This window comes from Lontra canadensis, unplaced genomic scaffold, assembly GCF_010015895.1.
Source record: "Lontra canadensis isolate GAN:19392208 unplaced genomic scaffold, GSC_riverotter_1.0 scaffold51, whole genome shotgun sequence".
NCBI lineage: Eukaryota > Metazoa > Chordata > Mammalia > Carnivora > Mustelidae > Lontra > Lontra canadensis.
Window position 1 is genome coordinate 7,885,504 of NW_022631045.1, and position 25,444 is coordinate 7,910,947.

The 25,444-nt window shown below is 39.3% G+C and overlaps 2 protein-coding genes across 3 annotated transcripts in view; one reads left to right on the forward strand and one right to left on the reverse strand.

Moving 5' to 3' along the window:
- Window positions 1-21,295, reverse strand: part of NUFIP1 (nuclear FMR1 interacting protein 1) — a 44,370-nt gene extending 23,075 nt beyond the window's left edge. The window contains exons 1-6 of the mRNA XM_032873986.1: window positions 20,844-21,295; window positions 18,754-18,836; window positions 16,368-16,466; window positions 15,564-15,626; window positions 14,681-14,757; window positions 1,885-1,977 (exon numbers count right to left, since the gene is read on the reverse strand). Of these exons, the coding sequence (XP_032729877.1) occupies window positions 1,885-1,977; window positions 14,681-14,757; window positions 15,564-15,626; window positions 16,368-16,466; window positions 18,754-18,836; window positions 20,844-21,276 (848 nt within the window). The 5' untranslated portion in view covers window positions 21,277-21,295. The remainder of the gene's footprint in view (window positions 1-1,884; window positions 1,978-14,680; window positions 14,758-15,563; window positions 15,627-16,367; window positions 16,467-18,753; window positions 18,837-20,843) is intronic.
- An 81-nt stretch (window positions 21,296-21,376) lies between these two features.
- Window positions 21,377-25,444, forward strand: part of GPALPP1 (GPALPP motifs containing 1) — a 43,230-nt gene continuing 39,162 nt past the window's right edge. For both annotated transcript variants that reach the window (XM_032873987.1, XM_032873988.1), the window contains exon 1: window positions 21,377-21,557. In XM_032873987.1, the coding sequence (XP_032729878.1) occupies window positions 21,470-21,557 (88 nt within the window). In that variant the 5' untranslated portion in view covers window positions 21,377-21,469. The remainder of the gene's footprint in view (window positions 21,558-25,444) is intronic.

Genomic DNA, 25,444 nt, shown 5'->3' on the forward strand with positions numbered 1-25,444 from the left:
AAGTTGTGAGGGTATACTTGCAATACATCTACTCAAGAAAGGAGTTGTGTCTAAGTAAATAACTCCTACGTATCAAGAAAAGCAACCCCATTTAAAACTGGTCAAAAACTTGAACTGGCACTTCACAAGGAAATATCAAAATGGCTGATAAGCATATAAAAAGGTGTCCAACATCATTAGTCAAGAGGGAAATCAAGATGGAGATAGGAGGACATGAGGAAAAGGTGTAACCAAGCATGAACCAAAGACAGAACAATTAGATGCACAATCAGTAGGAGTGCAAACCAGTACAACCATTACAGAAAAATTGTTTGGCTTTATCTATTAAAACTAAATATACAGATGCCCAATGATTCAGCATATATCTATGACCCATGAAAACAAGTACTTATGTCCCAAAAGACATGTAAAAGAATGTTCATTGCAGCTTTATTCATAATAACCCAAACCGGAAACAATCCAAATGTCCAACAGTAGCATGGCTATTCTCACTAAGGAGTGCTACACAACAATAAGAATGAAGAGTTTAGAGCTACACACAATATGGGTGAATACCACAAAACAATTCCAAACCACAGAAATCACACACCGAAGAATATATATCTTATGATTCTACTTACATAAGGTTTCAAGAGCACATAAAACAAATCTATGATTACAGAAATCAGAAAAGAGGTCATCTTTGTCGGGAGGCAATAAACTAGGGAGAGCTTAAGAAAAATTCACGAGGTGAAGACGTTTTGAATATTATTAACCTGTGTGGAGATTACATGGGTGTGTAGGTGTGTGTATGTGTATAAATTTGAGTTGTACATTTGAGATTTGTATCTTCTATTTATATTAAAAATTAAATTCAGTAAAAAATGAAACAAAAAATTTTGAAAAAAATTCTATGAAGGTGAGGGGTTGGGAAAAATAGGGTATCTCATACACTACTGGTGGGAGAGTTAGCTATGATAGGTATTTGGCAGTTAGCCATTAATATTACAAATACACATACATCTGGGGTGCCTGTTTGGCTCAGTCAGTTAAGCTTCTGTCTCTTGATTGTAGCTCAGGTCATGGTCCCAGGGTCATGGAATGGAGCCTCATGTCAGGCTCTGCACTCAACAGGAAGTCTGCTTGGGATTCTCTTCCTCTCTCCCACCCTTTGCCTCTCTCCACCATGCTCTCTCTCCCCCTCTCTCTAATAAATAAATAAATCTTAAAAAAAAAAAAAACTAAAAAAGTAAAAAATAAAAAACAAAATAAATACACATATTATCTTTTGACTTAGCAAATCTACTTCTAGGAATCCATCCTAAGGAATAGTTGTGTATGTATAAAATCTATGTCAGGGCAATAATGGCAAATTTTTATTAGTAAAAGACTGGTAAGAACTTCAGTATTTATCAATAGGAAATTGACTTTAAAAAACAAACAAACAAACAAAAAAACTGTGGGACACCCTTAGGGTTCTACACATCCTTGAAGAAAGAAGAGGCTAGTTATTTATTAATATCGCCAAAGTATATCATTCGGCTAAAAAAAGAAAAGTACAGAATAGTGTCAAAAAGAGAAAGAAAAAAAAGAATATTATCTTATATGCTACATACAAATGAAGTATCTCTGGAAGGATAGAATGGGTTGTCTCTGGGAAGGAGAACTGTTTAGCCAGGAGACAAAGACATAAGATTTATTAACAATAAATCTTTTTGAAAAACCACTTGAATATAGGGCACTACTTATTTAAAGAAATTCTGAAGTAAAAAATTTACAAAAGCAAAGATTTCAGAATTAGGAGTATAGAAATTTTAAGATTTTGGTACATATTCTTGTTTATTATTTGTAAGTGTACTCATTTGAAATAAGCATAGAGAATGAAAGCAATCTTAAGGAACTTACCCATACTGTGTCGTTGTCAAAACTGCTCCTCTCTTTTCCTTGTCAAGTTTTAACTTTTTCTTTCTTTCAATATTGGCCAGAGTTGGGTAGTTTCTAGGAAACAGTAAAAGTCAATTATAAAAGGGCTTTTAGAGTACAAATTTAATTATGCAATCAAGCAATTTATGTTTAATTAGCAATTAGCAATTTTTGTTTAATTAATGACTAATACAATAAATCATTTTAAACCTTTAACTCTTTTTAGAACTTTTTTAAGGTAGAAAAAGCAGACTGTGCCAGTGCTACTCAAAATGTAAACTGGCTGTTAGTCCACAAACTTTGCTACAAGTAGGTAGGGAGCTTATACCAGAATTTGAATCAAATATCATAAAATGTGCTCAAACTAATATAGTTCATCTATTTGCCATGTACCCATAAATACTACTAAAAAAAAGTACCCCCAAAGAGTATAAAGATGAGGCGAGAGGAAAAGATCATATCTTGCTGGAGAAATCCAGAAATCCAGAAAGAGAGAGAGAGAGAAAGAGGGAGAAAGTGAGTTGCTCTTACATGGTGTTAAACAAAAATTAGATGGAAAAGCTTCAGTGGTCTAAGCAGAGCAAACAATGCAAACAAACCAAGGCCTCAGAAGGTACGCAAGATACCTTCCCTGGGGAAGGCAAACGGTTTGTTTTGTATAGTTATAAGCAATCAGACAGAAAGGGAAGCTAAGGCCATGAAAAATGAAATAATGTGCCTTGAATACCAAATCAGGAATTTTATATTTAATTCAGTGGCAGTGGGGAGCCACTGAAAGTTATGAACAGGGTGAGATATGTACAAGGCAGTGATTAAGATTAAATCTGACAACAGTGTCTAAGGTGAATTGTTCTAACAAAGCTTTCTTGTTAGAATTGTTCTAACAAAGCTTTCTTGTTGGCACAGCTATGTGGAGATGCGAGCACCAAACTCTGGTGGTAAGGGAACAGATCCTAGGAGTATAAGAAAGTACAAATGAAGGGAAACAGAGATAGCCCACTACCATTCAGCCTGGCTAGTCAACATAGTAAATTTTAAGAAATACCAACAAATTGTGTTCTGCCATTGTTTCTAGAACATTGTTTCACCCTCCTCCTTTTTTCTTTTTTTTTTTTTTTAAGTTTTTTTAAAAAGTCAGTGATCTGCATCACTGACTTGCATGGCACAGAAAATATGAAGCCTTTGGGTTGGCCACACTGGAAGATAAGCATGGAAATGACATTAAGTAAGTGGTAAAATAATTAGAAAAAAGGGCAATGAATTTCAATAAGGACAGTGCAAAGCAATCCAGCCAAGAAAAGTAAACTCCATAAATAAAAGATGATGAATGCACAAGCTATAAATAAACATAAGAGGGAAAGATCAAGGTCATAGGAGATAAAAATCTGACAGCCAGTCAGCACCATATGACTGGACTTCTGGAAAGCAAACATCATCTAAGGTTATGTGAAATGGAGTCTGGCGCATGTGCAAGTGTGAAATCTCCCTCTCGCAGTACTCAGAAGTGGTCAGAAACTCTCAGAGCACAGTGTCCAGTTTTGTGCTTCTAAACTGAAAAGGAATGTTAAGGAAAAATAAAACTTGGATGGGATTCAGAAGAGACTCAAAGATGATTAACAGGCTGAAAACTAAAACCTCTGAGGAAAGATGAAAGGAACTGGAACTATTTGCAGCCTCTAAAAGAGGAAGAGAAGTGACAATAAATGCTCTTACAGAAAGGACGGTAGCCAGCTGGTCTCAATCTGAAGACAGAAATATGCAGAAGCAGAAATGGTGAGAAAAACAGTGATGACTTTCACAGGCCCCACGCTGTCTAGGCATATAACTCACAGCTACTCAACACCCTTCACATTTCTGAAATGCACTTATTCTTACTAGTAGAGTCTCTTCACCATTTTTCTTCTGAGTATTGCAGACCCTTAACATGCTGAGTCACATGCTGAACAATAAAGATTTGGTACTATAGTTTACCACGTACAAGCAAGCAGATGCTACCTAAGTGCTTCCCAATGGTAAAACATGTAAATGTTTGTTATAGCAAGTGGATTTTATGTGAGGTCTAAGAAAGAATTCCTTAAACAAGACATCAAGGATGTTGTGCAATCTCCTTTGGTAGAAGTCTTTTTTTTTTTTTTTAAGTTTGTTTTTTTTGTTTTTTGACAGAGAGATCGCAAGTAGGAAGAGAGACAGGGGAAGCAGGCTCGCTGCCGAGCAGAGAGCCCAATGTGGGGCTCAATTCTAGGACCCTGAGATCACGACCTGAGCTGAAGGCAGAGGATTACCCCACTGAGCAACCCAGGCGTCCCTGGTGGAAGTCTTTTAAAACAGCTCACTTTCTCCTTCTGACAGATCAAAGTAACACTTCCTGAAAGGTAAGAGACCTTTCAATACCCCTTGCAAAGCTAGAAGATGCCATTTTTTCAGTGCTTATTATAAAACCCAAACCCTCATCCAAAATGTGTATCATTCTTATTTACACAGAACCTAGAGACAAAACACTAAGAAAAACGAAGGCACTAGAAAGCAAATGATCCAAAAAAAAAAAAAAAAAAAGCGGAAACCAGAAACATAAAACCTTGCAACACACACACACAAAATATATCAGAAAGCCCCCTCCAGCAACATAATATTAAAATAAAAGAATAAGGAAAAGTTTGGAGCTCTGATGAACAACAACAATAACAAATGAAACACAGTTAAGGTTCCTAAAGTACACCTGAAATAAATCCAAACACTGCTGAGAAAAAAAAATCACAAACTGTCTTATGTTACACCATTACATACAGACAAAACTTAGTCCAGTGTCTCCTGTTAGAGAATGGGTATTATGAACTTATAAAGCCTGTGACAAATGCTATTTTCACAGTTGGTTTCTGTGCTTTTACCTGCTAAAATCACTTTTTCCCTATACTTTCATATTTCCCCAATATTCCATGAAGAACTGGCCCTGAAACCATAGGTCCTTTCTCCTCCTCCTCTTTCTTATATGTCTTCCCTACTTTTTGCCCTCCCCTTGCTTAAGCCTTAAGTCTGCAGTGACAATCCTTAAGCACTACCAGCAATAAATGGGCAAAATTGTGCCAATTGTGATCCTAGCACGTATCATTTTGGTTACATTATATACTGCCTCTTTCCCTCTCAAATCACCACCCATTTCTTGACTTTTCCCTAAGCCTTTTCTCTATAAAAACACAATCCCTCTTTACTGGCATTGACCCGAAACTGCTTCAACACAAGCCATTCTGCTGTATTTTTATTTCAAAGTTTTTCTGAACTTCAAAAAGACATAGCGTTTTTTTTAGAAGCCGACCCCCTCTATTAGAATTCTGAAATAAACGGAGATACAATTTAAAAGGATTTCCTCAGCACCACAGTAACCACTGAAATACAGATCCCGAAACTACTCCACCTAGTGGACTCACAATCTACTGTAAAATATGTTTCAATGTTTCCAGCAAACCTCTATCACTATTTTCTGTAATGCCCAATCATATAGCATTTGTACCTCTCAGGTCAGGAATTAAGAAAGAATCACTTCGAGCAGGGTGAGGTGGGGTGAAGGGTGAGGAGTGGGTTAAAAGTTGTTAGTAGAAAGCCTTAAAAGTTTTTAATTAAACACAGTGGGCACTTCTGGGTTTGGCTAGATAAAGGAATAAGAGCAAAGATATACCTTCTTCAAGGAAGGACACAATATACCAAGCAAATCTTTAGCATTTTCTTCAAACTCTAAAAATTCTTGCTATATGTAAGTCTTTTACAAGGTTTCCTAACATAGCTATTACATAAAGATCTTATCTTTCCAGCATGTTAAAGAAAATGGCTCCTTCCTCAGAAAGAATGTGGCCCTCAAAAGAAAATTCAAGACATAAGGACTATTCTGCCACATCAACATGAAATTTATTCTTTTCAGGCCTTCAAATAACATTTTTTTTAAGTTGAGAATGATAGAAATTTAGAAAGTAAATATATTTTTATAATAAGTTCTTTAAAAACTGCTAGTGGAGAGAATGTTAATGTATTCTTGAGAAATGTATCAAATGTGCCAAAGAGAAATGTTTCCCATACTTTTTATTAATAAAGTACATTTATAGAAATAATGTATGAGAACGTTACAGCAAAAGAACTTCAGAAATAAGATATAGAAAACCTCAGAGGAATCAGCAAGTGCCAAGTGATCATTTCAGGACACTGTGCTAACAAGGCCACATCACAGGTACAAATAAACTTCACCCCAAATTGTTATCCTCACCCAATTTCCTTATTCTCTTTAAACATCTCTAAACTTCACAAATCTGTCATTTCAATTATTCACTTCAAAGGTTTACCCATTCCTCTTCCGAGACATTTCTGTCCACTATCACAGCATATCTTCAGTCTACATTCTAGAAACTAGAACTGCACTGCCTATCCCCTGTGCCCTCACCTATCTTTCATAAAAATCATCACCAATAAGTGTATTAAACACTTGCTCAAGTTTATTCCTTTTTCAAGACAGACCTGCTTCCAAATACCACTTAAAAGTTTTGAAATACATGGGGCATCTGGGTGGCTCAGTGGGTTAAGGCCTCTGCCTTCGGCTCAGGTCACGATCCCGGGGTCCTGGGATCGAGCCCCGCATCAGGCTCTCTGCTTGGCAGGGAGCCTGCTTCCCTTCCTCTCTCTCTGCCTGCCTCTCTGCCTACTTGTGATCTCTGTCTGTCAAATAAATAAATAAAAAAATCTTAAAAAAAAAAAAAGTTTTGAAATACAATGAGCTTTAAACTCTGCCACCAAGCACTGAGGCAAACACTCCTAACAGCCTGTTCTGCCCCTCTTCCTTAACAATTTTGTTTGTGGATGTTCCATCAACTCTGTTGTCACTAAAGGTGGTCAAGCAACCCACTTGTTAGCCAATGACAGCTAGGTGGAAGTCTCCTGGTTGGATCGAAAACACAAAGCTATTGTTGTTGCAATGAAAAGAGGCAAATTCAGCTTTGTGAGCATTTTGCCTTTTTCTCATCATCCTGCCTAGAATGAGGGTCTAATATTTGGATAGGCAGGAACCTCCCGATGGACACGAAGATGAAAGCCACCTACTAAGGAGCAATAAGTAAGAAAATGTGCCCAATGGTACTGCTAAGCAGCAACAGTAGCCCAGGACTTTTTTATACCTGGGAAAAGAGCCCTCTTTGTGCTAAGCTAAGGTAGTAAGGTCGCTGTTCCACTTACTGAAACAGGATCCTAACTGCAAGCACCATTGCGTCCCAGCCATCCTCTTTCATCTGAATGCTGTCCAAGCCCTACTAGGCGTATCTTGATTTAAAACTTGCCTCCTAAAAGCAGGGTTCCTTTTTTAAAGATTTTATTTATTTATCTGACAGAGAGTGAGCAAGTGAGAGAGCACAAGCAGGGGGAGTGGGAGAGGGAGAAGCAGGCTGCCCGCTGAGCAGGTAGCCTGACGTGGGCTCAACCCCAGGATCAGGTCCAGGATCGTGACCTGAGCTGAAGACAGATGCTTAACCAACTGAGCCACCAAGGCATCCCCCTAAAAGCAGCTTCTTATAAAGTTAACCATATGCTTCTTATAAAGTTATACTTATTATATGACAAAACAATCCCGTTTGCAGGTATTTACCCAAGTCAAAAAAAAAAAAAGTATAAACAAAACAAAACCTGTACATCAATGTTTATAAAGGCTTCACTCACTCATACTCACCAAATAAGGGGAACATCCCAAATGTCCCTCAATTGGGAAATAAATGAACAAACTGTGGTACATCCATATAATGGAACAGACTAGCAACAGAAAGGAACTGACTACTGTTACATGTAGTAACATAAATGAATCTCGAATGCACTACAGCTAAGTCAAAGAGTCAGATTCAAAAAGCCACACACTGTATGATTCCATTTACATCATGTTTTGCAAAGATATGAATATAGGAGCAGGAAAAAGACCAATGGTTATCAGAGGCTAGAGCTGGGGGTAGAAGTTGACCACAAAGGGCATGAGGATTTCTGGGGGGTTAATGGAACAGTCCTATACCTTGATTGTGGCGGAACAGTCTTATACCTTGATTGTGGCAGTGATTACATGTCGATATACATCTGTCAGAACCATATATTAAAAAGGATGAATTTCACTGTATGTACAACATACCTTAAAATAAACAGGGAGGGTGGGTGGGCAGGCACTATACCTCCTACAAGAAGTCTTGCAAAACAAATTAGTAGCCCTGCCTTCCAAAGATTCCAAGTACCCCTTGACCAGACATTATTATCCCTACAAGGTTAAAATTAATGCTTCAGTTGCCTGGGGTCTCATGGCCATCTCACATATATTTATCTTTTATGTCATATTAGGGTAAGAGTCTTAAAGGCAAGGGAAGTGTCTACTCCTATGTGTTTTTGGTGACCTCAGCCATATATAACAAAATCCTTGCCTTTTCAAATACTGAATGTTTACCTCTAATTTTTAAGTTAAATAATTATCAAGAAGTTAGTCAAAGGTATCATAACATAAATTAACATAAAGTATCAAAACAAACATATCATAATTTACAAATTAACATAATATAAATTCAAAGGTTACTGAGATATCTCACTAACATTAGAAAATCAAACCAGCCTTCAGCAGAGCCTTTACATTTGCTACCAAAGCTGGTTTTTGTCTTCATATTAAAATACCTTAAGTTTCTCTAGCCAGGAGAATTTTTCCTTTAAAGCATTTTTTACACAAAACCACAAGGGGGCATAGTTCATATTCACACAGGGAGAGTTAATCTAGAAAATAACGCATTCAAACACAGATCAGTTTGGTTTGTCTAGTGATGGTCTGTCCTATGTGGTGAGAATTTAATGTTCAAAACCACAGTAGTTTAAGTACCATTAGCTATTATTACTGATTTCCAACTGTAATTACCAACCAGATCAACACACTTTTACCCAATTTCTTTAAAAACAACAAAGATGGGACACCTAGGTGGCTCAGTTAGGTAAGTGTCTGCCCTCAGCTCAGGTCATGATTCCAGGGTCCTGGGATTGAGTCCCGCACGCACCAGGCTCCTTGCTCAGCAGGGAGCCTGCTTCTCCTTCTGCCTGCCACTCCCCCTACTTATGCACACACATGCTCAGTCTCTCCTTCTCCCTCTCTGACAAATAAATAAATAAAACCTTTTAAATAAATAAACAAACAAACTGGGTAGGGAGGTGAAGACAGAAGGTAAAGGGGTAAGGGATGGGAGGTCTCAAATAGTACAAGACCAGGTAGAGGTGACAGTGGGAGCCGGAGAAAATGGAAGTTATGATCAAAGAGGAGTATGCCTGGGGCACCTGGGTGGCTCAGTGGGTTAAAGCCTCTGCCTTCAGCTCAGGTCATGATCTCAGGGTCCTGGGATCAAGCCCCGCATCGGGCTCTCTGCTTGGTGCAGAGCCTGCTTCCCCCTCTCTCTGCCTGCCTCTCTGCCTACTTGTGATCTCTGTCTGTCAAATAAATAAATAAAATCTTTAAAAAAAAAAAAAAAAAAAGAGGAGTATGCGCAAGGGCACCTGGCTGGCTCAGTCAGTAGAGCACACAACTCTCGATCAAGGTTGAGTTCAAGCCCCACACTGGGTTGTAGCAATTACTTAAAAAAAATTTTTTTTTTAATTTATAGAAAGACAAGTATGCCCAGCTTTAGGATTTTCAAGGCAAAAAAAATCCAGAATATAAGATCCAACTATGATCATGAAAGGGAGCAGCTAAAATTGCACGGAGGTGAAGGACACCAGAAATCCGAATATAAAAAGGCCCTAATGAACTATTATAAGCTATGAGTCTCAAAAAGTCAGGGGAATTCAAAGTATACACGCTTCTGTTGGAACATCTAATATGCCAACGACAGGTGGCAAAGGCAACTGCAACCCGCTGGAACCCATCTTGTTACAAGTCACTGGGGAGGGTGTTAGAACTGCAGAGAGCTGTGTAGACAGATGGCAGGAAATTCAAAGAAGGGCGAAGGAGCAGTCATCTGAATCCACATCAAGAAGGCCCTATATGTCACAAAATCAAATAGTCACTTTTTGTTCTTGTTTTATTTCCCCTTAATACAGCAAACTACACTGCTACTACTAATCACATCTTCCTTCTCGAAATCCTCCCCTCTACTGGCTTCCATGACATGTCATATTCCTAATTTTCTTCTACCTCTCCAGCCCTCACTTGGAAGTCTTATTGGTTTTTACTGTGAGGCTGTCTTCTCATTTCACTCTATCTTCTCTCTCTGGTGGGGGGGTGTCTTTACATTTATAACTTTAGGATTTAAAAATATGTATCTCCAGCCCAGTCTGGTCCAAGACCCAATGTCTACGCAACATCTTCAAATACATATCTCAGAATCTCCTGACACTCAACAATGTCCAAAATCAATACATCCAAACCTTATTCCACAATTCACTGTTCAGAGGGGCTCAGAGCGGAATCTGGAAGTCTCAAAACCTCTTTCTTCCTGAACCTCTTATCAACCAATCCCCAAATAGTGCCCATTTACCACCCAAGTGTTCTATATCCACCTGGTTCTTTCTGTCCACATCACTGCCATCTTTTAAAAACTTCTATCATGTCAGGGGCACCTGGGTGGCTCAGTGAGTTAAAGACTCTGCCTTCGGCTCAGGTCATGATCCCGGAGTCCTGGGATTGAGTCCCGCATTGGGCTCTCTGCTCAGCAGGAAGCCTGCTTTCTCCTCTCTCTCTGCCTGCCTCTCTGCCTACTTGTGAGAGCTCTCTCTGTCAAATAAATAAATAAAATATTTTTAAAAAATAAAAAAAATTAAAAATAAAAACTTCTATCATCTCTTACCTATACTCAAGTTCCTTGAACCTGCCAATCCATCTAGATATGTCCCCCTGCCTCCCCTCATCTTTTCCTAGTTAGATCTGAGTTCAGTTCAACCTCCCTTTGCCAAGGAACACTGCCCTCTTCCAGACTACATGCTGAGAAAGAGGGAAGGACTGTGAGAGTGAAATATCTGGACTTGTAGAACACAGTCATTGAAAGTGGTGACCATCATTAATATTGGTCTAACTTTCTCAAAGTTCATGATTCAATTTATACAGCCACCAGAGATAAGAGAACCAAAGCTGGCAAATTAGAAACTCATCTCAGACCTTTCCTACTCACTTAAGTGAACTCAAAACTTGCAAGATTCAACAACTGAGTTTAGTTAACTTCCTAGCTGCTTTATAATCTATGCTGACTAGCAGCAATTGTCATCTACCTCAAAAGAATTAGACATTTATAAAAGGGCCTGGCACCAATGAGCAGCACTAACTCCCAACTGATCAAAGTCAGGGCTAAGTAGCAAGGGGAACAATAGCCAAGTGTTTTAGCAGTTAGGTCACTTCCATCCCATCTAGCAGGATACAATCTTCAACACCATCAGCATTCAATCTTCAAAAACTAAGTATCAAACAGGAAATGGAGTTAATTCTTCCTGTTTTATTATTCCTCTGTGTAAGATAATAAAAAGATATAACCTATTGATAAAAACAAAGCAAAGCAAAAAACAAAACACAACAAAATAACCACACACTTAGCGAGCTGTGAGGAGAAACAACTCTATCTACAAAGAAGCCAGCTAAAGGGAGCAAGGTGCTTCAATATGCCATGCATATTGAGTTCTTCACTAAGTCAAACCACGTTATGGTCCTAACTGCTTCTAAGTTTGACCACGCAATTGGCTGAGCTCCCCTCATGCTGAGACTGGGTGTTCCTACCCTGTACCATTTAACAGAAATTCAATCAACAAGTATTTATTCTCCACATACTAAATTCCAGGCACAGTGCAAAGTGCAGTGGAATCAAAGATGTCCAAGACTAGGGATGACTAGCATACTATGCAACAGGTGCTACCGTGGTTGTATTCATAAGCTACATAGTCACAAATGAGGTAGTCCATACTGCCTTAGGTTAGGGTGGTCCATGGATTGGCAGCCAATCCACATGCTGAAGCCAGAGTATAGACCAACTATGTTACTAAGTAAATATTTAAATCAGCTGACATCTTCACCAAGATTTCCTCTCAATAAAAAAAGTAGGGGCGCCTGGGTGGCTCAGTGGGTTAAAGCCCCTGCCTTCGGCTCAGGTCATGATCCCAGGGTCCTGGGATCGAGCCCCGCATCGGGCTCTTCTCTCAGCGGGGAGCCTGCTTCCTCCTCTCTCTCTGCCTGCCCCTCTGCCTACTTGTGATCTCTGTCTGTCAAATAAATAAATAGAATCTTAAAAAAAAAAAAAGTAATATATAAATTTACATTCTAATACAAGTTCCTTATCTCATTAGAGAAGAGTACTCTGGCAGCACTGAGATAAAGAAAATGAAGATTAAGAAGAGAGTGACATTTGAGGTGACATTTGACACAGGTCTCTCAAGATAAGATTCTGCCTAGGAGGTAAAGAGAAAAAGGCATTCCAGTATACTCTACTCCTGGTGGCTTAAACTCCTTCATGTGTTAGCCAAAGATGTGACTAAAATTCTAAGTAGCTAGATTCTACTTGCTTCAAAATTAAATTCTTCTGATCATCCCCTCACCCTCATCCATCTCTGCATTTTACATTATTCATAACTGATATTTATATACCCCTTGACTAAATTCTGTTTGCTCTCAATTGGTTCTAAATCTTTATGTTTATGCTGGTTTCCCACAGAATTATCCCTGTAGCTTTAAAGGGCAGTCACTAACTTTTTCACCTAACAGTGTAACATCTGCCATGACACTACATATGCAAGTGGGTTTAAATTAAAAATTAAAGATACGATGGATGGACTTAGAAGGAATTATGGTAAGTGAAGTAAGTCAGAAAGAGAAAGACAAATATCATGTGGGGGCGCCTGAGTGGCTCAGTGGGTTAAAGCCTCTGCCTTCGGCTCAGGTCATGATCCCAGGGTCCTGGGATGGAGCCCCGCATCGGACTCTCTGCTTAGCAGGGAACCTGCTTCCTCCTCTCTCTCCTGCCTGCCTCTCTGACTACTTGTGATCTCTGTCTACCAAATTTAAAAAAAAAAAAAAAAAAAAATCATGTGACCTCACTTATATGTGGAATCTGAAAAATAAAACTAAATGATAAACAAAAAGCAGAATCAAACCTATAAACACAGAGAACAAACTCATGATTGCTAGAGGGGAAGTGGGTGGACGGATGGGTGAAGGGGAAAATGAGTGAAGGGAAAGTGAGAGACACAGGCTTCCAGTTATGGAATGACCAAGTCACTGGGATAAAAGGTACAGCATAGGAATATAGTCAATGGTATAATAGTGTTGTGTGGTGACGGACAGTAGCTACATTGTGGTGAGCACAGCATAATCTATAGACTTATTGAACTACTACACTGTATACCTGAAACCAATATGACATTATGTGCCGACTATACTCAAATATTAAAAAAAAAAAAACAACATGTATTTTAAGAGATTTACAAGTGAGACAGTGAGTGCTATACAAAAGCATTAAGATACCCTGGGCTGTTTCTCATTGGTACGTTTACTCACAACTTCACATTGTACCCACGGCACATATTAACGAACTAATAAAACGTGCCAAGTCATACTTTATTGTTTGCTGGGCATCCGATCAAGCTTATCTCACTCACATACCCAGACTCTGGGGATGACAACAGTGGTGATAATAAAGACCAATAATTTTACTAACATCCTCTTTCCATAATGCCAACACAGTGTCAAATTATTTGTTACAAATAAAAATGTTGAATTTAAAAATAAACTAAAAAATTAAGTTGAACAAAGCAAAAATTTTCACCTGCTGGCCCAAAAAGTTTTAAGTACCTTTCTTGACCTCAGAAGATAACTATCCTCTTTCTCATCTCAGGCTCTCCTCATTTTTTTTTTAATTTTTTTATTAACATACAATGTATTATTAGCCCCAGGGGTACAGGTACCTCATTTTTTAACTCCAGAAAAACATCATCTGACTTAAAAATGCATTTGACCATTCAATAGCTCTGCCTGGTTTCGGTTTCAGGGTGAGCTGTCATATTCCTTTCTGAGAAGATAGCAAAAGAGTGTTCCACTGGGATTTTTCACGAGTATATCTAGCTAGACATCTATTAAACTTTCTCCCTAACAATCATAAAGCCACAAGTCATGCTGTGGCTGAATTTTCTTAGCCATTACTCACAGGAAAGAATTCCTGGTCTTTTTTTAATTAAGGATAAACGCATGTATCATTGCTATACTTCCTCTACCAAGCATACTGCAGTCATCCAACAAGTTTTTGCTGGGGGAGAAAAAAAAGATCAAAAGAAAAACATAGTGAAGTATTATATATCTTTGAATAAGAGCACCCACTCATGACTGCCTGAGCACTGAACATCTAACATAGGAGGCATGCAGTAGCTCCCCTCAAAGAGTAGAGTACGGTCCCGTGACAACACCAGTTATTCACAAGGAGTTCCTATTAGGTCTTCTCAAAACTTACTCAATAACAAACCTCATATAATATAGCTCACACCCCCATTCCCTAGTATCAACATTATATGGGAATTCAATGAATCAAAACTGCCCTAGTAAAAACTGTACACTTCTTTTTAAAACATCAAGTAACAATCTCAAATTCACTATATACCAACCCCGAAGAACAGCAAAATTAGTACTAGTCATTTTTAGAGGAATATTTGCAATGTTAAAAAACATCATCATTTCCTTTTTCAAAGTACTCATTAGGGCCAGAACGGGCGTTATTTGGAAGTAGTCAACCTTGCCGCAGTACAAGAAAGTTATTTCACTAGTTCTGAACTCTTGACTCACTTCCTTCTTTCTTCCCTCCATCTTGCAATCTCCTCTGGAGTGTCTAACTTGATCTTCTTCATACCAGGAGCATGCATCTAGGGAAAAAAAGCCTGCTGAACATCAGAAAGCATATTGTATGTGTTGGTTGTTTTTTGTTTTGTTTTGTTTTTTAACTTTTTGTTTTTTAAAGTAGGCTCCATGTCCCCAAGGGCTTGAACTCACAACCCTGAGATCAACAGTCACATGATATACTGACTGAACCAGCCAGGCACCCTCATGTTGTATGTTTCTGACTAAATTTCCAGTATCATGAGGGATAATGGAGACTCTGTACTCAACATTAAATTTATTAGCAGAGACAATTTTAAAACAAAGTAAGCAGGTGTTATCTATCCATTATTATGACTCCTCCTTTAAAGGAAAAAGAGTAATTTTTTATGTGTTTAGATTAGTGCTATTGATAAAGAAAAAAGGAGTAACATAACTTTGGTTACAAAGTAGGTATGTCATTATTTCTCAACTGACATCAAATACCCAAATGAATGACCGACCAACCAAAACTGACTGAGGTAACTAAAAAATAAATGAATAAACAGAATGATGTGAAGCAGCACCACATAGTAAAACAAGTATAGAATGTGTGGTCAAGAAACTCAAGTGCAAGAATCATTTCTAAGGCCCTGGACAAGTCATTTTTTTTTTTAATCTATTAACTCTGGCCAATATTTATCTGCTTCACATAGTGGTTTATGAGGATAAAATTAAATAATACAAAGTACAAAGTACTCCATGGACTGTTACTTATTATTAGGCTATGTAAATGAAGAGCTGTGGATAGCAAATCAATGAAATAAAAAGAGCATGAATTTAAAAATAAACAAAAACCCACACAAGAACTTACATTTCTCCAATGGAACTGGACAATCTTCTCATGTGCACTAAAAGAACAATCTACTTCAGGACACTGAAAGAGTTTAGAAAAAAAAGACCATTCGATGTTTTCCATACTAAATTTACCCTACTACTACATATTCAGACATAATCTGGTTGAATTACATAGTTATCCCATCTATATTGTGTTATCATCTGGTACTTACATCCATAACAAAACAGCATTTCAAAACAGGATTGTATTTAAAAAGTAATGACATTCTCAAAGCATATAAAACAATAATATATATCACTTAGTTCTCTACTTAGTAAATGCATGACATCGGCAATGTTATAAAATTTTCTTAATTCCCAAAGTTGAAGGGGCATTCTTATTAACTGAAAAGAACCTTTCCAAATTAAGAACATTCTGATTAAAAATTTCTTAAAAGTACTTAATAAGGTCCAGACCATCCTTAGAGAGTAATGGGCCACGGCAAATTACAGTGTGATTAAATAGTCAAGGGGAGTGTTTAAGGGGAAAAAACACACAAAGGTGATAGAGGGGACCGTAGGTGAGGTCCAGCACCCTTACAGAGCAGAGAAGATGCACACACACAGCTGTCGGACCTCCCTTCTTTGCCGCCATCTTGCCTCTTGCTGAAGCAGTGGGCTCCCCGCCCTCAAACTGCAAATCCCAGGGTCTCAGTCTCAATTTGTCAATAATCAAACAACTTTTCCATGAAAATTATAAACTTTTATGGAAAAAAGCTCAGAATTTCTACCAAATATACCCACTTTGCTATCAATTTCAGGGAAACCAAGAAAAACCTACTTTCGTATGTTCGGACATGTGTTTTTCATACTTTTCTTGATTTTTAAAACCACGATCACAGGTATCACAAAAACAATGAAAAACTGGTTCCTTTCTTTTCTGCAAACAAAAACAGAGAGGCATTAGGGTTTTGATTAAAAAAAGTTTAATCAACAATAAAAATATAACTATCCTTCCACTGGTATGTACCTTGATTTTTCACATAACCCCTGTATGTGGGAGAAACTTTTGAGTACATTTCTAATGAAGGGATATTTGTTTCTTTTATTTTATTTTTTGGAAATACATTAGGAAAAGCCAGGTATGGTAAAGAAATTTTAAATCTAAGTAAAGCAAATATAATCTGTGAATAGATTTCAAATTGGTAATCTAATTAAGAGTACAGCATATGTCAAAATGATCTAATAATCAATATTCACGGTAAAAACAGCATTCTAACTCATAGGAAAAACAACTATATCACATTTTTTTAAAAACCCAAAAAGAAAAAAACATTATTGAGTAAAGGTCAGTTTTTTTTTCAAATTTGCTATTTTTATGTTGTTTTTTTAAATTTTTTTTTTAAGGATTTTATTTATTTATTTGACAGACAGAGATCACAAGTAGGCAGAGAGGGATGTAGAGAGAGAGAGGAGAAAGCAGGCTCCCCAAGGAGCGGAGAGCCTGATGTGGGGCTCGATCCCAGGACCCTGGGATCATGACCTGAGCCGAAGGCAGAGGCTTTAACCCACTGAGCCACCCAGGCACCCCTCTATTTTTATGTTTAAACATAAAACAAAAAAAGATAACCACCATGACAGACTATATAGGAAATGGTTTCCCATTGTTTAATGTTGGGATTACATTAATAAATACATTATACATGCACAATATTTTCTTAGTATTAGCTACACAGTTTCCATGCCAAAATGAAGAAGGATACTAATTTCATGCTGTAGACTTTATTCAACTCATTCTAAAATAATGACATTACTTTTTTTTTTAAGATTTTAAGTAATCTCTATACCCAACTTGGGGCTCAAACTTACAATCCCAAGATCAAGAGTCACATGCTCTACCAACTGAGCCAGCAAGGCACCCTGACATTTATATACCTTAAAACAGACCAGATTTATAACCCTCATCAGAAAAAAAGAAGCCTGGGACACGTGGGTGGCTCAGTCGGTTAAGCATCCAGGGCTCCTGATTTCAGCTCAGGTCATGATCTCAGGGTCTTGAGATTGAGCCCCAGTCTGTTGAGTGCTCACGGGGAAGTCAGCTTGAGATGCTCTCTGCCTCTGCCCCTTCCCTCTGTGCACATCTATGTGTGAGTTCTCTCTCCCCCTCTCTAATATAAATAAATAAATAAATCTTTAAAAAAAAAGAATAAAGGAAGCCTATTTTAAGATTTGGTCTCTGAAGCATAACCAAGAGTTGATCCTGATTTTAAAAAAATAATTTTTCATAAAAATGGTAAATACCCACTACTGAAAAGAACTGAAGCGTTACGATGAATTAAGATAAACAAATAATAAATAACAATGATAACACAAAAAAACCTTGTCTGAACAATTTCAGACATTACTTTAGGTATAGAAGATAAACGAATTATGAACATTAAATTTAATTTTAATTGAATTTGACACAAGAAAAACTGCTGCAAATGCTTTTTTTTTTTTTTAAGATTTTAATTATTTATTTGACAAAGAGAGACACAGCGAGAGAGGGAACACAAGCAGAGGGAGAGGGAGAAGCAGGTTTTCTGCCAAATAGGGAGCCCAATGCGAGGCTCGATCCCAGAACCTTGTGATCATGACCTGAGCCAAAGGCAGACGCTTAACCAACTGAGCCACCCAGGAGCCCTGCAAATGCTTTTTTTAAACACAGAAATATTTGTTCCTAAAATATCTGTGTTATAAAGAAAAAGATCATAAAAAATAAAAGGTTTATGTCATTGTAATTTGTTCTTAACTCCATGCTTTCAATTTTATAAAAGAAAAGTTTGGATTTCCATTCTTTCTCCCTAAACTCCATCCTTCCCATCCCAATTTGCTAATATACGTGTGTGTGTGTGTGTGTGTGTGTGTAGAGACACACACACACACACACATTTTTTTAGCTCAGCAAGGTTTAATAACATTTACACTTACTAGTAATGTAATTAACAATTATATTTATTCATGAAAATATACTGAACTGGATTGAATGTTTTTTCTACAATTTCTCCATTTATTTCTCAAAAAGATTTTGCTTAAAGTTTTTATTTAAAGTTAAGATCCTATTTTAGCAAGGCCTCACTGTGTCAAAAATGGATGCAAAACATTGAGACCGTTATCACAGAAATATAAGGCATGAAACAGTGACATAGAGACCCAAGCGTCACATTCAAGAATATCTTTAAAAATACCTTTTTTTTCTGTTTTCTACTGGGAGGGAAGTGGACATCAGTGAACTTTGGATCATAGTTTCGTGGAAAATAAGGATGTTTAACTAAAAAACAAAAGAAATCAATAAATATTTGCAACAACACAATTTTTAAATTTTTATTTGCCCTAACATGTCACAAATACTTAAGCAAAAACTACCTCTTCTAAGAAGAATAGTAGTTCAAACATATTAACAAAGATTAAGAACAGTCTACCAAATAAATATTTTTCAGATGAATACATAATTGGTAAGATTACAAATCCATACATACTTTAGGTGTCAAAGTAAAGAAAGGAGTGGCCACTCTAACCTGATGAAATTCCTTGCAGTTATCTCAAATAGTAGAAATGTAAACAATAAAATCCCAATATAGTGCTTTCAGCATCAATTTTACACCAGGCAAACAGAGCCTTATGAAATATACTTTCTCTCAAATTCTTTCCTGTCTTATTGCCATGACTCAACTCTGAAACCCTTATCATTCACCTCAATAACTCTGACAGCCTACCCCACTGTCTTCCAGTTCCTAACCCCTCTCTTCCAACAGACCCTGCACACTGACATCACAAAATAATCCTCCACTGGTCACAATCCTGCTGGACAATCTATAAATGGCTTCCCAGAGTCCTCTAAGGAGATCTCAGTTTATTTCCTCAACCTACTCTTCCCTCCATACCCTCCACTTACTTTGCTTCAGTCACACCAGAACAGCGCAATTCTCAGAACTCACCTTGTACTCACACCTCTCCCAAGACACTTCCTCCAAAAGCTCTCCCCAACTTCCTCTACACTCTGAAATCACCTTTCATATGCCTCCATCACCAGTCATGCTGTGTTGATTTATATTTATGAGCTCATCTCGTCTGACTTACAACTGTCTTAGGCACATTCCTATTCCCAGCATTTGGCTGGAACCCAAACACTGATCTGGATTCAAGTTAATGTAAATTAAATCTTAGGCAGAGTTGGAGAAGGGTTTTAAGTGAACAAACTCATGGCTTTAAATACGCTCTATAGGCTGATGCCCAAATTCACAGCTCCAGCTACAAATCTCCCCCTGGAAAGTACAAACTAACAGCCTATTCAATATCTTTATTTGACACAGACATACTCCAAACTCAACTCCTGGTCTTCCTTCCAAATCTGTTCCACACCCATTCTTCTGCTTGTTTGGCAAAAAACTTTATTCTTTTCTCATCTTTACCTCACACCTTGTATCTGATCCTTCAGCAGATCGTGTTGGCCCTACCCTACCTTCAAAATACATCTGGAATCCAACACTTCTCATCATCTCCTGAGGTCCACCCTGGTCCAAGTCACCAATATCTCTCACTTGCGTAAGTGCAAAAGCTTCTTAATTCGTTTCCCTTTAAGTCAATTCCCATCAGTGGCCCACTAATCCTAAAATATAAATCAAATCGTGTCACACCCCTAAACTACCCCTATCACGGGAGTAAAAAGTCAAAGTCCCAACATCTACAAGGCCCTAGCAGGTCTGCCCTCTTCCCCAATCTAGGGGCTCTTTCCTCTTTAGCCACATGGGCTTCAGCTCCAATCTACAGCTCCTGCCTCAAGATCTTTGCACTTGCAGTTCATTCCGCTTACATCCCCATTCCCCCCAGATTATCCACAGCTCTGATCGCTCACCTCCCTTTGCTCGAATGTCACCTTCTTTATGACTGACACTGACATTTAAAACTGCCCTACTTATCATTCTTCTTCTTTGCCGTCTCTCTCCGTAGCACTCATTCCCTTCTAATGCACACTGCTTTATTCTGTCTTCTGCCACCAGGAAATGTTAAGCTCCATAAAGATAGAGATGTTTGTATGTTTCCTTCACTGCTATGTTCCCAGTTCCTGGTACATAGTCGGAATTCAATAAATAACTGTCGAACTGACTAAATTGGCGGGGAAAAACATTACTGTCGGACAAATTATGAGACATGAATGAACAGCCTCCAAGAGTGCAGGGCAGAATCAGAAGTAGAGAGAAGAAAAAGGGGAAAGTGCGAGAGGGAAGAAGGGGAGAAGAAAAGTAAAGGGGTGGTAAGGAGAGGAGTAAGAGCCTACCTGGAGCGTTCTGATGCCCAGGAAAAACACCAGGAGACTGTCTCCAATACCATGATGTCGAAGCCTGGAAATTCCAGGAAGGCTGGCCGTTGAGGTGAGGCTGAGAATCAAGCGGGGACTGGGCGTCGAAGGGAGGCTGTGCCCCGGGAAGAATTTGGGCGTCGAAGGGAGGAGGCGCCTCGGGGAGAGCCTGGGCCTCCTGAGGGGGCTGCTTCTCTGAGGAAGGCTGTGACCCTGCTACCGGGGGGGACGACGAAGGCGGTGGTGGTGGCGGCGGCAGCATTGCCCAGAGCATCCAGCTGTCCCGCTGCGCGGCAGTGTCGCTCGGAGGCCCCAAAGTGGGGGTCAGCTCGGATGCCGGCAACCACCCTGCAGAAGACACGAAATCACTAGCCGGCTCAGCCATGCCTCCCGCCAGGTGGGAACCCAGCATGCGAACGTGGCACTAGCCTTAGGCGTCACCTCCGTTCTCGCGAATTACGCGACTCTGCCAACCAGGGGCTGCTACGTCATTGGTAGGCGCCAGGAAAACTTCCGGCATTTCCGACGGATCCCGGGTTGCCTCTTGGTTAGACTTGACTCTGCGTGGTTAGAGTTGTGTGCTTGAGCAGTGTCCGCCACTGCGGATGGCGAGGGATCTGATCGGGCCGGCGCTGCCGCCCGGCTTCAAGGCGCGCGGGACAGCCGAGGACGAGGAGCGAGACCCCAGCCCTGGTAAGCGGCGGCGTGGACGCTACCCGCCGGGCCCGCCCTCCCCTTCTCTGGCCCGGCCCCACTCTTTGAGCAGAGGTCTAAGGCCTGAGAGGGCGGAGCGGTGACCTGTGGGCACGGCCGAACCGAACTAACTTGGCTTCTTTAGCGATAAGCGGGGAGGGGCGGGTGGGCTGATAATCATGACGATGATGTATTCTCATTTAGCGGTGAGTGGGCTGGACCCTGTGCTAAACGATCGATACACATTCAGTCATTTCATTCTCCTAGCAACTGTATAAGGCAAAGATTATCATTTCCATGTTACAAACGCTAACACTGAGGCCCAGGCTGTTGCGCAGATCGCATAGAACACAGCCAGTTGCTCCTAACCTCTGTGCCATTTCGTCTTCTGACGTATCATGCTCTTGGCTCTTGTAGAAGATGCTCTGTTCCTTAGTCTCCAACCTACCTTCCTAGCTCCTCTTTCTCTCATTGTATATGGAACACATGGCCCAGTGCTGAAACCAGTCCCGAGTTTCTGCGCTGTTCCTCAATACTCTAGGCTCTTTCTGGCCTCACTCCACTTCTTGACATACTCCTACTCCATTCTCCAAGGCCCAACTTAAATGTCAGTGAAGGCTTCAGTGAAGCTTTTCCAAACTCTCCCAAGAATGGTCACGCCTTCCTTTTTCCCCGGGTTTTCTTCTACTTAATTACATAACATATTTAATATACTTTTTTTTTAAGATTCTATTTATTTATTTGACAGACAGAGATCACAAGCAGGCAGAGAGGCAGGTAGAGAGAGAGGATAGGGAAGCAGGCTTCCCGCTGAGCAGAGAGCCCAATACAGGCTGGATCCCAGGACCCTGGGACCATGACCTGAGCTGAAGGCAGAGGCTTTAACCCACTGAGCCACCCAGGCGCCCCTTTAATATACTTTTTAAAAATGATCTGTGACGTATCTGCCTCACCATGGCAGTATGATCTTCTAGTTTAACAGAGTGAGCACTTACCAAATAAATGCTTTCTATCTCCTTTAATGTTTGCTCTAATTTGTAGTCTGGGATTGACACCAAAGTTGGAAAAGAGTAAAACTGGAAAACCAACCCACCCATTTTTTTTTTTTTACGATTTTATTTATTTGAGAAAGAGTAGAGAGTGAGTCAAAGGGAGAGAGAGTACAAGCCAAGGGGAGAGGCAGAGGGAGAGAGAAAAGCAGACTTCCCTTTGGGCAGGGATCCTGATGTAGGGCTGGATCCCAGGACCCTGAGATCATGACCCCAGCAGAAGGCAGCCGCTTAAGGGACTGCCCCAGCAGAAGGCACCCAAGCTCCCCTAACCCTCCAATTTCTTAATCTAATTTTCATTCTTTGACTGTGGGGGGAGGCGATACGGGGGTGGGAGGGCATGTTTCCACCTAGAGATTCTCTTCCAGATCTCCCTTCTTTTAAAACTGCCAACAAGTCATGTTTATTTTTAGCAAGGAAGGACCATTCAACTTAAGTTGAAGAAAAGTGGGGTTAAGCAGGTTTTTTAGTTGGGTTTCTACATGTATGTTGTTTTTGGTTCACCATATTCCCTGATCTTAAACCAAGGTAGGATTTGCAGGTAAATAACCACTAATCTCCCAAATAGATACTTTAATAATGATTGGCTTCCATCATTCTGCAGCATTTATTGCAGGAACTCCTTTCTCTGTCTACTCTCTTGTATTTGTTTCTTTTGTGTAATCCTTCTCTTCTCACCCCACCCTCAACACTTAACACTGTGTGTGTATGTACTCCCCTCTATCTTGACCAAGTTTTACCCCACCTGGCACATAAAAGATCCTCGGTAGATATTTGTTGGCCACTTGCTCAGCAAGCACAATCTCTTACGCACAGCATGTTCTTTTTAACACCTAAAATCCCCCCTACTATAATTCCGTTCCCTTCATAACCTCCTGGATGACTGATCCTATAACTCTTGGCCAAAAAATCTTGAGATATTTCTTTTTTTCTTAAAGATTTATTTATTTATTTGACAGAGAGAGATCACAAGTAGGCAGAGAGGCAGGCAGAGAGAGGAGGAAGCAGGCTCCCCGCCAAGCAGAGAGCCCGATGTGGGGCTTGATCCCAGGACCCCGAGATCATGACCTGAGCTGAAGGCAGAGGCCTAACCCACTGAGCCACCCAGGTACCCCATCTTGAGATCTTTCTTATCTCATTATTCTTTTGTCTGGTTTCTTAAGTTTATCAGTACCAATATCCTTGAAATACACTTGGTTACACCATAGAAGTTCCCTTGTTGCCCTCTTCCAGGCACTACCTGCCTCCCCATCCCTCTTTCAACCAAAGGGGAATGACTATCTTGACTTACCATAGATTGGTTTTGTGTGCTTTATGTAAATGGAAAAATACAATATGAACTCTCTTGTAACTGGCTTCATATTTAGGCATAACATTATTTTGTGAGATTCATCATGTTGATGAATTATTGTGGATTTTGGATTATCTGCAATGAATATTATCTGCAATGAATTATTGCAGATTGTTTATTGTCACTGCTGTCTAACAGTCTATTATGTGAATGTTCTGCAATATCCTACCCATTTTACTCCTGATGGACATTTGAGTAGTTTCCCTCTTTTGGCAGTTAGCAGTGCCCTGCTGTGCATTATAGTACATGTCTTTTAGTGAACACATGTTGCATTCCTTTGGAAATTTTTGGATCATTGGGCATGCATCAGTTCAGCTTTAGTGGATATTGCCAAACAGTTTCCAAAGTTAGTACCAATTTACACTCCCACCAGCCTGGGTGAGAATTCTAATGATTCCATATTCTCACTTAGTTGTCTCTGTCTTTTTAATCTGATGGTTTATAGCAGTGTCTCAATGTAGTTTAATTTGCAGGTCTATGATAACAAATTGAAGTCCACTACCTTTTCATTTGTTTGTTGTTGGTTTTTTGGAAACGCTGATGTGTTTTAGTATTTTGTTCGTTTTTCCACTGGTTTGTCCGCCTTTCCTTACTGACCTATTGAGTTCTTTAGATAGTCTTAAGAAGTCATTTTTCAGTTATGTGTGTGGCAGATATCTTCTCTAATTCTCTGGCTTCCCTTTTCACTCTCTCATTAGTATATTTTGTTGAACAGAAGTTTTTAATTTTAACATATTCTGATTTTTTTTTCTTTTATGGTTAGAGCTTTTTGTACGCTATTTAAGTAGTCCTTGCCTCCTCTAAGGTTACAGAGTGGTTCTTCATTTTATCCTACAAGCATTATTGTTTTAGCTTTCACATTTATATTTGCAGTTCATCTGGAATTGATATTTCTGTATGGTGTGAGATAGGGGTGAAGATTTATATTTTTCCTCACAGATATCCAATTGGTCCATCAGCTTCCCTTCTTCATGATACTGTAATGTCACCTTCTTTATATATCATGTGACCATATATATGCATCTAGTTACTTTTTTATTCTGATAAAATACACATAACATATCACATGCTAACCATTTTTAAGCATTTTTATAAGCATTTTAACCATTAAGTATATTCACATTGTGCAACCATCACCACTATCCATTTCCAGAACACTTTTCCTCTTGCACAACTGAACTCTGTACCCATTAAACAGTGAGTCCCCGGTGCCACTTCCTCCAGCCCCTGGCAATCACCATTCTACTTTCTATCTCCATGAATTTAACTACTCTAGGTCTCTCGTATAAGTGGAATCATACAAGGGCACCCGGGTGGCTCAGTCAGTTAAAAGTCTGCTTCAGCTCACGTCATGATCCTGGGTCCTGGGATCCAGCCCCGCAGGGAGCCCACTTCTCCCTCTGCCCCTCCTCTCACTGGTATGTTTTCTCTTCCCCCCCTTCAAATAAATAAATAAAAATCTTAAAAAAAATAAGTGGAATCATACA